General features: G+C 39.7%; 1 protein-coding gene across 1 annotated transcript in view; it reads right to left on the bottom strand.

Annotated features, from left to right (window-relative positions):
- ATP2A3 (ATPase sarcoplasmic/endoplasmic reticulum Ca2+ transporting 3) overlaps positions 1–13,764 on the bottom strand; it is a 128,070-nt gene extending 114,306 nt beyond the window's left edge. The window contains exon 1 of the mRNA XM_072136140.1: positions 13,251–13,764. Coding sequence (XP_071992241.1) covers positions 13,251–13,368 — 118 coding nt within the window. The 5' untranslated portion in view covers positions 13,369–13,764. The remainder of the gene's footprint in view (positions 1–13,250) is intronic.
- Positions 13,765–13,999: the final 235 nt, after the last annotated feature.

The raw sequence follows: 13,999 nt of genomic DNA on the forward strand, positions 1-13,999 counted from the left end.
AGACTGGTTTCTTGAACATGACAATGAGGTCACTGTACTCAAATGGCCTCCACAGTCACCAGATCTCAATCCAATAGAGCATCTTTGGGATGTGGTGGAACGGGAGATTCGCATCATGGATGTGCAGACGACAAATCTGCGGCAACTGTGTGATGCCATCATGTCAATATGGACCAAAATCTCTGAGGAATGCTTCCAGCACCTTGTTGAATCTATGCCACGAAGAATTGAGGCAGTTCTGAAGGCAAAAGGGGGTCCAACCCGTTACTAGCATGGTGTACCTAATAAAGTGGCCGGTGAGTGTATATAGAAGCAGCCCCCAAGTTAAGTACAAGATAGAAGAGAACAAACCCAAAGAACCTAACAATCCAGATAAGTCTGTATAATGACCCTTAAATAGAAACTTTAGGAGATCAACAAAATATTGCCAGATGATTAGATCCCAAACTTAGAGGATTATAAGAAACTTTTTCATAGTAATCACATGCATTTTTAAGGCATACAATACAATAAATCTCTTTTGAAAAATACTTCTTGCACAAACTGCAGAAGCAATAAATTACATTTAAATATATTCCACTCCAATTCTACTCTCTAAAGCAAGAAAAATCAGAGGAAAAAAAAATACTGATGCTGTATAATACTAGTTCTCGCACTAAGAGACTATTGCAAATTAGTCATACCCTTCAATTATGAACAAATTCCCTGCAGGAATCTGTATCAGAGTTTGACATTCACATTGCTCTAAATCAGATAGTTTAACTAATATGTAATCTGGAGGTGGATGGTGTATGCAACAAAGAAATATGAGTCAGCTGAGCTTTTTTCTTCAAGAATTTCTTCTTAAAGCAGGATAACACAACTTAAACATTTAACTTCCAAAGCACTAAGCAAAGAGAAAAGAAACCAGAAAATCAAAGAATGCTTTAGATTCACATTGTGATGCAATCACACTACATTTTACACCTCTGCTAAAAAGATGGACGTGAACAGGACATAGGTCAGGTGCATGTGGATACCTGTCCCTATTACATGATGTTTTATTCACATGTATGGAAAACAATAAAGCACAAGCCCATTCTAATTTAGAGAATTATTTAATCCAAGTCCATACTGAAGTTATTTATATGTCTCTAAAGAGTAAATAGCCAAACTGTAGTTTACGGGCTAGTTAATGACATGCTGGTCAAGCTTGTGGAGGATTGTGGGATTGAAGGTCATAATATTGCCTTCCTGGGATCCAGGTCATAGTTTAGGCTAAGTTTGTCAAGAATTTATTTATTTTTTTAAAAACCCATCTGGATATTAAGACTGAGAGAGTCTGTATGTGCAGCCATACTACACCATTACTCCACATCTCCTTGAATGAAGGACTAAATCAAGTATTCTATGTCAAGCTTTGCTGGTAGGGATATTTATATCTAACCTTTTAGGGACATGATTTGGTTTAGTTATGTTACCCATTTTGTTTTACTTTCCATTGTCCTTTATATAACTAGTATGCACTGTTGACCGGTCATTCTAAACCATTTAGTTTAATAGCTGATTTGTTAGATTTTTTTTTGTATTTCACTTTGTAGTGGCTTGTCTACCATTTACCCAATTGTGGTTCCTGAATAGGGAGTGAGGATACTTCTACAACAGACTGGTGTAATGGCATATATATGGGGTTCCATACTGTGGAGTAGCACAAAAACTTCAGATATCCTGGAGAATGATGGGCCCCAAGTATAGATATAGTTGTAAAGTGAGCATGCTACCTGCCAATGTTATTGTAGGAATCCAAGTATTGGGTGTAGTGTGCTTTCTACAGTAACCTGGTCATATCAATGCAAGCAGAATGGATCTACCTGCTGCCTGTCGCTTCTCTGTCAAATCAGCACAGGTTCATGAAAGCCATTCCCATGGGTTTCCTCAAGATCACAATGCCAAAAATTGGCTAAAGTTGAATAAAGCATGTCGATACTGGGATGAGGGGGATTGCAAATGGTTTTATACAATTTTATAACCTGTCGGTCTGGAAAACACTACATAGTATTTGCTCTCTACCAACCTATTATTATAGGCAACTTTTATCCATGAACTTATATGAACATTAGTGTCTTCTTAGGGATTACTACTCATGGAAACAGAATATAATCAGGATTACTACAAAATTGTTAGTAATTATAATTAGTAGTAATTTCTATTGGGCTAAAAAACAAGCTATACAAACAGTATAAATATAAGGTAATAAATATACAACAGTTCAATTTGCTTTACAAATAAGGAGGAGGTTTTTAAGCCAAATACAAAGAATTTTTGCCTATAAGAAAATGAAGACATGCAAACCAGTCACAGTGACATGTGCTGTAGTCTGTGGAAAAGAAAAAAAGGAACCTCAGAAAATACAAGGTCTATGAAAATGATCTGGGATTCTGGTCACATAGACAGGAAACCTGGGATACTAACATGTTGTGGTGCTTTAACTTGCTGAAACAAACAAATAGACTGTAAACAAATAGGATATGTATACAGGACATATGGCAAGTAGATCTAGGGAGAAACATATGAAAACCTAAGAACGGCTCCTCACAATGCAGATAAGTTATAATTAGAGATGTGAAAAATCAAAGGTTTAAGAAGCAAGAATTCAAAAATAGATATTTAGCAACAAGTCCTGAAAAATAAAAATGTAAAAAAAATATTATATTTAGCTTTAGATTAAAAAGTGAGTATTTCAGTTTCAAAATATTGAAGGACTACTCTAATGACTCTTGACATCCCTGTCGATTGCTTGTTTGAAGAAGCCTTGGTGCCTGTGCAAGTGCTGCATCTGCTTCACTCTACATACTACTCCATAGGAGTACAGAAGTCTAGTACACTCTCTGTAACTACACTCTCCCCTGCAATATGGTTCAGTAGATTCCTCCTATAAGGTACCCCTATATATAAGGCACCGGGCAAATGCTTATTTAGTTTATAACAATCTCTACTGACTCCCACATACATGCGCATACTAGAACCAACAAGTTTGGTGGGCTTTGGGCTCAGCAGCACCCAGAATGTTGACAGGGCAGAATGGTAAAGTACATGGAAGTCTGTAAAAGAAGAAATTTTCATCCATCACAACATTTTTTTGTTTTTGTTGTAAAACTGAACAAAACACCTCTAAATACTCTACCAGGAATGGCAATGGTGAGAAAAACAGGTTCTTACCCAGGTAAAAATACATGTTTTTTGTGTTCATGAGAACCTTCTCTGTAAAGATCAGATTATAGTAGCTTGCCATGTTGGCCTGTATTCAATGCATAAGAATAGAAATGTCAAGGACCCAAGAGTTAATGCAATGCAGATCAGATTAGATAGCAGACATTACATTAGCTTAACAGCTGCACAAAATGCTTTAAATACTTATGTGTCATTTTTTTGGCTGTTAAGTAAACCTGCAGCAGCTTGCTCAAATTCTTCTATTATTTCTGCCTGTTATTTCAAATAAATAAAGCATAGGTGACAATGACATTAATAAGCAAAAGGTTTGGACAATGTTGCTAAGTAACCAAATGAAGACATGTATCAATAACAGGATCTTTAGGAACATCAGTATCATGGCCAAGGACCCCCCACCCCAATGTTTGACTGAATATCTGCTGAAAGTGGAAAACTCATTCATATGCCGTCTTAGATTTCCTGACATGCCTATTTCTATAAGAGTACGGATAACCTTTCAATCAAGATAATATTATTACTCCTGTTATTAGAATTTATCAGAAATCTATGAATAATGTAAGGCATCCACTTATTATTTATAAAGGACGCATTAGTTGATAACTCAGTAAAGGCCAAATCATCGAATGATTATGGAGGTGTTCCAATTGCTCCCCAGTGGCAGATGTTCCTGATTACCTATCTGTAGCTTCCCCTGCTGTTTGTAAGCGAGTTATTCACCTATCCTGAGGGTGCGTTCATACTTTGCAGTTAAAACTGCATCGCAATCAGCTTTGAGGTGGTTTTAGGTGCAGTTTTGTCAATTGAACAGGTGAAAGACATGAACACATGAGTGAATTTGATTTTGAAGGGGAAACCTGCTCCACAAATGTCATTCACTGGTTCAGTTCATGTCTTTCACCTGTTCAATTGACAAAACTGCACCTAAACCACCTCAAAGCTGATTGCCATGCAGTTTTAACTGCAACGTGTGAACGCACCCTTACTGAGAACATGCAAGAGTACAGTAGAAGGGGGTTTGGAAGGAATAGCTGTCTGTCTTTCTTCATGCATACCGCTTTTGTGGCTACATTTTTTAATTGCAAATTAATCTTCTTTATATATACATTTTTTCTCTATAGTTAAGAACGTAGGATAGCACCCGAAAAGTGCCATACTCAGAGAATACTGTGAGTACAGAAGAATAATAACTAAAAGTGTGTTAAAAGAAAGCAAGTCAAATTTTTATAATTACTTTTGATACTGAGAACGCAATAGAGGGCATTACAGGACAGATGGAGTGAGGAGGATTGTAAACTTGAGCTGAGAAAAAGCAAATGATTTGAAATGAAGCTAGATATAATGCCATGCACTTATGCAATGAAAACAAATGTCTAAATTGCATGAACTTTCTTAAACAAACATTGAAAGGATTATCCTGAAGTAAAAGAAGTGAAGCAAAGCTTGGCCACTGAATTATAATGTACGGTACACTGATCTATAGCTCACAAGTTACTAGATCTTTTCATTTCTCCAATTGCCCACATAATGATAAGCAGCACAACGACCTGGTGTACATATTAAAATATGTCATAAAATCTCTAAAAACAACTTGGCAAATGGTTGAGAAGCTGTCGCGTAAGCACCTGGTAGAACATGCGTAGAAAAATGTCAATCTGCATAAAACATAAGGAAAGCAATATCAAATTTACTGAAAAGGGCAGAAATGTATGCATGAATAGTAAAGCATCAGTCCAAAGTTAACCAGTTCCACTGCTTTATAACTGTACCTTGTCATTAATACAGTTTCACACAAAGTATTATGATGCTTTCAATGGAATTTTTTGGTGTGCCTCTCTTATCTCTTCAAATCTATAATAACATTTTTGTTAGATTACTTTTCTGGTCAATATTTTACATTTCAAATGTCATGTGCTATGTAGGTTTTCATTAACCATATGTTATCTAAAAAGAGGACATATTCACATAGAATATTTATTGCACTAATTTATCATACTGAAAACATGCTGCTTATGTGGAAAGCACGGGATTCCTACAAGTCCATTTCAGGTCAATGTTGGAAACTAATGCTACATGTGACCATGTCCGCGTACATCCAAGTGTACTAAAATGCAAAAAAAACGTGTGTAAGCCTTTTCTAATATCCGTTAATTGCCATTCATCTGAATCAGTTTGTCTTGGTGGCAAAAAACAGCAATTTCTGCAAACTCCATAAAGATGAAAGAGGCAACCTACAAATATTTTAAGGAGCTAGCAAAGCGTTCACTGTATGATATCTAATGAATAGAGATACATAACCAAAATAGACTGCACAGAGCTAACAAAGAACACTTGAATATTTACAGTATTTTTGCAAACATTGACCAAGCAAACACAAAATCTGCCAACACACTGGCACACTGTGTGATAGATGTGGCTCATCTTACTTTCGGCCAGCTCACACTTGGTATTCTTGAGACAAGTAATATGCACAAGAGGGCTGCTGCACCAATAAGACCTAAGGTCCCTTGTCTAAACACATTTGTAAAGTTCCCAGAAAGGTAAAACCTTCTGTTCAGTTCAGGTGTTTCAAAAATTCTTTGGTGCCAAAGAGAAGTCGCAACCCGAATTCTAGATTTAAGAACCTTTTTCCTCCTCAAGATCCGCAATACTGTCATTTTTATCTGCTACTATCAAACATGAAGATGTAGGTGAATATTTCTAGAAAACCCAAGAATTGTCACTACAAAAGTACATAAACGTCCAGTTTCATGTAAATAATTTTTGATTATTTTATCATGAAATGTTATGCAACTACCTTACTTCCCAAAACATATTGGGGCAGATTTACTTACCCGGTACATTCGCGATCCAGCGGCGCGTTCTCTGCGCTGGATTCGGGCCAGGATTTATTAAGGCAGTTCCCCTGCCTGAAGTTCCCCGGAACGCACTGGAATACACCGAGCCGGGCTGAGTGCAGGTAAGTGCAAGCTCCGCGACAGATTTTTTTTTAAAATGCGGCGTTTTTTTCATGAATCCGTTGGGTTTTCGTTCGCCCACGCCCCCCCCAGATTTCTGTCGCGTGCATGCCAGCGCCGATGCGCCACAATCCGATCACGTGCGCCAAAATCACGGGGCAATTCAGGGGAAATCGGCGCAAATCGGAAATATTCGGGTAACACGTGGGGAAACCGCCAATCGGGCCCTTAGTAAATGACAAACCATTGAGGGCAATGTACTTAAAATAGTTCACATTCCAGTTCTGCTTCATAATTTGTTGGGAGTTAAATTTCACAATTACTATATCACTTTAGACGCTTCACGACCGCCCGCCATTTATTCACTGGCTGAGCCCTCTCCATAGCCGGTAAGTCTTTGCGGCACATTTCTAGCAGTGATCGTGGGTGTTACCCCGGTGATTGCTGCTGGCAGTTTCAAAAAGCTGGCAGCGCCATCTTACCGAGGATCGACGCTCCCCGTGATCGTTTTAACCCTTTCATTAAAATGTGCTATCATATAATGCAGTATGGCAGTATATGATAGGATCGATCAGACAACATACGGTTAAAGTACCCTAGGGAGTCTGAAAAATAGTAAAAATAAAGAAGAAATAAAAAAAAATCTAAAAATTCTAATCACTACCCTTTCCCTAGAACTGATATAAATATTAAAAACAGTAAAAATCATAAACACATTACGTATCGATGCGTCCGAAAATGCCCAATCTTTAAAAAAAAACAATTTTTTATTACATTTAACTCTGTAACGGAAAATAACGCAAAAAGGCGAAAATGGAACGAGGTACAGCGCAAGAAGATGGCAAAATTAAAAAAAGCAATTTGTACAGGAGGTTTTAATTTTTGTAAATATATGAAAACATAAAACCTATACAAATTTGATATCCCCGTGATCGCACCGACCCAAAGAATAAAGTAGACATGTCATTTGGGACGCACAGTGAAAGCCGTAAAATCCAAGCCCACAAGGCATGAAATATTCAATACCATCACTACGAAGTGCAATTTGTTACGCAGAAAACAAGCCATCATAGAGCTCTTAACGTGTAAAAAATAAAAAAAGTTATAGATTTTTGAAGGTGGGGAGTGAAAAATGGAAATGAAAAAATAGGAAAGGGCCTGGTACTTAACCGGTTAAACTAAAAAATTCTATGGTCTGGATTGGACTAATTGAAGAAAACCACAATCCAGAGTCACAGTCCTGGCATCCAGCCTCGTGGGTGGGGAGTCTACAGGTAGGAGTGGGGATTTGTACGGGCCAGCACATTAACTGAAGCCTGCACCATATAAAGCAATTCTACGCCAGGCCAGGCTTGCTGTAGAACCGGGTGCCAAATATACTTATATCAAGTGTGACGTGTGCTGGCTGTTGGAATATTCTGAAAGGTGCATGATAAGCCCAGTCATGATAGCTCTTACCCCCTTTCCCATTGAAGTCTTCGGAGAGTTTTTTTTTTTTTTTTAGACATGATTGGAGGAAATAGGAGGTGTAAATAAGCTGCAACATCATCTACTGTCAGTAGTGGGTATAATAAGGTTGTTAAATCTATTGTAATCCTGTCTATGATGAAAAGAAGGTAACTGCTGCTCAGAAAGTCCCAACAAAATTACCAAGTGTAAGTCTATAATAAAAGGGATTTTCCCATTTAGGGTATATGTTACGTATTCAAAGGAAAGGTCATAAATATATTACAGAGTGCCAACTCTGCCTCTGTTGTCGCTAACAGGAGTCCATTGCCCCCCCCCCCCTTCCTGAGCAAAGTTTGTGGCACACGCATGGCCACTTTCCATGTATGTCTATTGGAATGACAAAAATAGCTCAGCGAACAGAGGTTTTTTCAGCACTCCCATAGACCTGAATGGAGAGTGTCCATGCATGCACCACAAACTTTGTTCAGCCCCTCAACGGTCCAGTGGACTCTAGTGAAGTTACATGTCCCACAGGTGGCACCCACACCTATTATGTATACCTGTGGATATGTTATACATATATATCTAAGCTGGAAATACCCTTAAGCCTAATGTTCAGAGTGGGAATTGAAATATTTAATTTTAATACAGTATAGAGAGTGAACTCTCATTAAAATTTCCTATTAAAAAATTCTGGTTGTTTTACTCTATAATGTCATTTTCCAGCAATGCCAAAAATATGCCTTGGTTGCTATTATGTAACATGCTAGCATTTACATCTATAAAAAAAAAATCATGCATACCTGTAAAATTAATTAGAACTGAGATTTTGCACAAGAGAATTACCGGTAATTCTTCTTGCTACAAGAAATACTGGAAGTCTGTAACACTATTACATAACTCGCAAAAGGTGTTATGATAATTATAGCTCTCATAGCATTTCTTTGAGGATAGGTAGCGCTTCCCTGTACATGCATTAAACATCTTATTAATAATCAGTGTTGCTTAAGCTTAACGTAAGTCTGAACACATGTAGAAGAAAATTACACCGCCCACAGCTATTGAAATAAAATGGAGCAAAGTGATTATTTCATATGTTACTTCAATTGCTAGTAGGACGGTGAAGGAAAGTCTTTGGGCAGCCCCATCAATGCTTTTCCCTATACCTGGTGGTCCATACCACTGATTTGTATGAGAAACAGCAGCTTGCCCCAGTTGCCCACGAGCAAGTGCAGTCCAAAGAAAATGCTCAGAGAGCTGGGGGGATTTCCTGGACCAAACCTTGTATCACTGGTCTGAACGCAACTCAACATTTCAGTTCAGTCTGAGAAATCCCTCCAACACAAAGAGATTTTCTCAGATTGCACTCACTCAACGGTAAAACTCAAGGATGTAAGTAAGTATGATTTGCATGGTGTTCACCATTGTTATAAACCGTGCCATAGGCATTGTTTTATTTCTACTTATGTAATATGGAAATAGCTTCTTTCGGATTTTCTTAATTTGGTAATATGGTTTAGGTTAAAGGACAACTTATCAGTTAATACATGCCATAGCAATGTACCCCTTTATGAGTGATCAGCTTTAATGTGTTTTAGATACTCTGGTATGTAGATCATCAGTAAAAAGTGAAATGGAGTTGCAGTAACACAGCAAAGCCACTAAGGGTGAATGTTGTGTCTGGTATCAGAGGCAGCCAGAATAAGCTGATTGTTAAGGGTTTACCTAGAGTCAAAACCTCACAATCTAACATTAACTAACCGTCCTATGAATAGGTCATCTATTTATAGAAATGAGAAAACCCCTGTAATCCACTTTCTAGGGATGGTAGAACAGTGTACTGTTCACAGTTAATCGTGCCTCTAGGATGATCATTCACTATCAAAGGTGATCTCTAGGTTATTTACAGGGTTTTCTAGGATAATAATGTTGATGGTTTATCTGCATAACACTCCTCTTTATTCTCAAGATCAACCGATGTCCCAGCAGTCAGACCCAACTGATCTGCTAATAACACCAGGCTGGACATCACTCAGCCTTTCTCTGTCTATGGACATCCCTCAAACAGGTTGCAAAACAGCTTTAGGTATCAAAACGTATTTAGGGAAAGAATTAAAGGGGTTGTACCAACTTTGAGTGTTACCCCATATCAACAAGATGGGGGATAACAATCTGATCAGTGAGGATATGACTACTGGGACCACATCATAAAAATGAACTCCCAAAAGAACTGGAGTTCTCTTCTCACTATTTGAATGAAGCAGAAAGTCGGCAATGTGTCCATGCCACTTGCAGTGTCCAGAATTGCTGAGAACAGCAATGGAGTATCTCCAGAACTCCAATTCACTGTCTAGGAGCATGCAAGAGATATCTGAGCACTGTGCTCTGAAATTTCCGATAGCAGTAGAAGTAAGGACAACCCCTTTGAAGACTCCACATAGCATAGACCAGTATGTCAAATCCAATGTAGAAATTCTTTAATTCTCATACTCATGAAAGTATAAAATATCAGCTCTTTCAAAGAAAATCACATCAGTTATGCTCAGCCACCTACACACCACAACCAGGGTTTCGCCTCTTAGCTTCTTCTGGGGCATCTCCTGGAAGACACCTAGAGGCGAAACCCTAGGTCGTTTATGTATATGAGCAAATGTACCTGCTGTGATTTTCTTTGAAAATGCTTATATTTTATACTTACGGTATATACTCGAGTATAAGCCGACCTGAGTATAAGCCGAGACCCCTAATTTTACCACCAAAAACTGGGAAAACCTATTGACTCGAGTATAAGCCGTGGGTGTAGAATACAGCCAGCCAGCCCCCATGAGGTATACAGCCAGCCCCCATGAGGTATACAGAGAGCCCCCATGAGGTATACAGAGAGCCCCCATGAGGTATACAAAGAGCCCCCATGAAGTATACAGCGTAAAAAAAAATAATACTTTTATAATGTAATAACTTATAGGCCTTTCAAAATCACAGAGGATATGTGACTTCTGACTGTTATGAAGAGGTGATTGGTTGGATCTCTCCATTCTATATGACTAAGATGATAAGCAGTTACACATAAAGGTCCCCTTCTACGACTCCACAGGTCATCTGAATCAATGAGATTGTGATCGCTTCAGCTCTAATAAATATGCTAAGGTATATACTGTAACTGTAGACATAGTCAGAAATAACAAACATCAACCCTGCATATTATTATTTTTTGGAGGTGTACAGTATCTTAGGTATGACGTTGCCAATAACTGTAATATTGTAATGACTGCATGGTATTTTCAATACAGCAACAACTAACATTTTATAATCAGCTATTCTTACGGGGACTCGCACATTTCATATTCTGATGTCTATTCTATAACAAGGGTTATCATTTGTCCGCAAATTCCAGTTTGCAAAAAAAAATTTTAATCTTGATGAGATCTCTCTCAGGACCAGGAGTTCTAGAGATTGGGAGCGCTGTGTGGCAAATTTTTTTGGGTGGGGGCAATGGACAATTTCTTTCTGTCTGCTCATCTGAGAGGTTGAGAAGGGATATGGAATTTCAATAGTTCTTTTCAGTGTCTGGGGACCTGATTTGTGGGTCAAAAGGCAAATTTACTAATTTACCCTACTTTGATTATAAGAGAATGTTGGAGTTATTAACCTGGCTGCAGCAAATGAAGGTGATGTAGTTCTTTGTCTGGAAGGCCTGCCTATAGAAAATCCAAACGTAAGGTGTTATGTGCCTCATTTAAGAAAATATTTTGATACAAGAGAATAATAATGTACTTTTTTATTTTTACTTGGTTTCTGATTGTACCAGCTACATAAAAATAAGGTAACCCTAGTATAAGGCTGAGGTCACATGGGTGACGATTGAATTGCTTTTTTAATTAGGGAAGTTTAAGAACATCGTCCCCTGAAAGCATACTAGTTCATGTCTCTCCAGAACTCCTACATCTATAGACCTTGGCATTGCATACATTGAAAGCCACAAAAGTAATGACATAATGACACTCTATGCCAGTGGTGGCGAACCTATGGCACGGGTGCCAGAGGCGACACTCAGAGCCCTTTCTGTGAGCACCCGGGCCATCCTCCCAGCACACCAGACAAGACTCAAAGAATCTTCCTGTAGTTCCAAGCAACTTAAAAGATTATGCTTTCAGTCATATTCTTAAGTGCTACTTGCTTCTCTACTTGGGACTGTAGGAAGAGGGAGAATGAGTATACAGGGCCGAATTATCTTTGGAAGTCCTTCTGCTGGCCCCACAATTCTGTGTGTACAAAGGGACACTGGAAAGAAGATAAAAAGATGCAAATTTTCCATCTTGTCCTCAGGAGGCCAATATGATCGAAAGTTGTTGAAAAACGGGGAGCAATAAGTTACTGCTTTAATTTTTGGTTGGCACCTCACTATAAATAAGTTTTGGGTTCTCCATCACTGCTCTACGCAATTAATGAAAACTGCATTAGGTTACTCCCGATGAGTTTGTGGAGGCTAAACCACTGCTGGTCTGATCTATATGTCCACAATCTTAGGCTAGCTGCACACAAATGAACTGATCCTGCATACAATAGCCACCCCTCATATTTTATGGATCTTCCTAAACTATAATCAGACTAAGATATAATGCTCCTTTATAAAACCATAAGTATATGTCCAATTTTGACCGTCTTGGGCTTAAGCCCACAGGGCTATTTACTTTGCCTGGGATTGCATCTCACCCTGTTTTTTGCAGATACGGTTAAACTGCAGTCCCTAGTCAGAATAAGTGCAGTCTCTGAAAAGAAAGTAGGCCATTTTTTTAAAACTCATTTAATACTCTTATTTTGAAACAGTTGCTACCAAAAAAAAAAATACATATAGCTTAAAAATGATGAGATAACAGGAAGAAAAAGTCTAGCTGAAAAGAAAAAAAAATGTGTTTGTAGTTCCAGGCTAAAAATAACACACCAAGATCCTAGTTACCAGACATAAAATGCAGAATCCTTGAAAGAAAACTACATGCACGGTTGTGCCAATATCTTCAGGAACAGTTTTGCCTGTCTGTAATGGTCACGCATCAGACCACAAATTCAGTGGGGCGCTCAGCAATGGGCGCTGCTGGGTGGGGGCACATGCTGCAGTAAGTTGGTACACCTTTTGGACCAACATTTTATGCATAGTGAATATGCATGTATATTAAAAAAGACTTGCAGCACTACATAAAGAAACACTAAACATTTCTAAGTAATTGTCACGATGCCAACTGCTTGTGAAAACACATGGTGTGCCCAAGTGTTGTGATTGATTTGACATGTGACAGAAGTGGAGCTTGTGGGCCCAGTGAGGGGGCACAGGTAGAATCACCCAGCTCCTTCCTCTCTGAAGTGTTGCTGTCACATCTGTCATGCCTGCTCCCTTCAGATCTCAGCCCATCTGCTTGTTGCCTTACTTCACATGTGTATAAATAACAGAGCAGCTTCGCAGGTGTGGGGGCAGCGATCCTGTACCGGAAGTCATGGGTGAGGTCTCTCCTACACAGTATAGGTAGTAGCAGTCACTACAAGTCCCAGCAGCCCATAGCCCTGACAAGTGACAGGAGGAGAGTAGCAGCCAGAGCCGGTGACATGAGGAGGATGCGCTCCTCGCTCCCGGACACTACTCACCGTTCGGTCCATACTTGTCTCTGTTCCTCCGGACCTGCTCGCTGCTCAGTCCGCAGTTCTCATTGACTTGGAAGTGTCGGAGCACCTCGGTGACAGGCTTGGCGTGCGCGCTGTCCATGGTGGTCTGCTGCCCCGCGCCCTCAGACAAGCAGCGGCTGTAGAGTTGGGGGGACGGGCTGCTGCACTCCTCTCCAGAGATGTGCTGCGGGGGTAGCCGTGTGTCCCTATGGCCGTGCACCTTGTCTTCCTATAGTGTAAGGTGAGCTCCTGTGTGGGATCCGCCTCTGCACTACTCTCCCCTCCTCCCCGATCCTGCCTGTGCCATGCCGAGTTCTGCCAGTCCTGCCTTGGAGCACGATGGATGAGGGCTCCGTGCCCACCACACACTATTACCAGCACTGACTGAAAGTTCCTGTTCTGCCGTAACTTACTTATCCTGTGCTACCTGCAGCCTCCTCATTGGCTGCTGTCGGCACCCAAATAGCGCCAGCCCCCGCCACAGCTCCGAGCCTCTGCCCATTGGCCTCTGCTAGCTCTCCATTAGCATACTGTACATGTAGCCTTCGGTAATTTTGCTGTGGAAAATGTTTCTCTTGCATGTATAGATATGGGCACCCCTCCTCTCCCTCCCAGCTTCACTTCCTCTTATTCAGCTACAAGTGCACACTAGAAGCAGGGGTGCAGCGAGGAAGGGGTTAACGCGGGAAACCGCAGCTCTGAGGAGATAACGCTGACAGTTGTGTTGTGAT

The sequence above is a fragment of the Engystomops pustulosus genome, chromosome 2, assembly GCF_040894005.1.
Source record: "Engystomops pustulosus chromosome 2, aEngPut4.maternal, whole genome shotgun sequence".
In the NCBI taxonomy this organism is placed as follows: domain Eukaryota; kingdom Metazoa; phylum Chordata; class Amphibia; order Anura; family Leptodactylidae; genus Engystomops; species Engystomops pustulosus.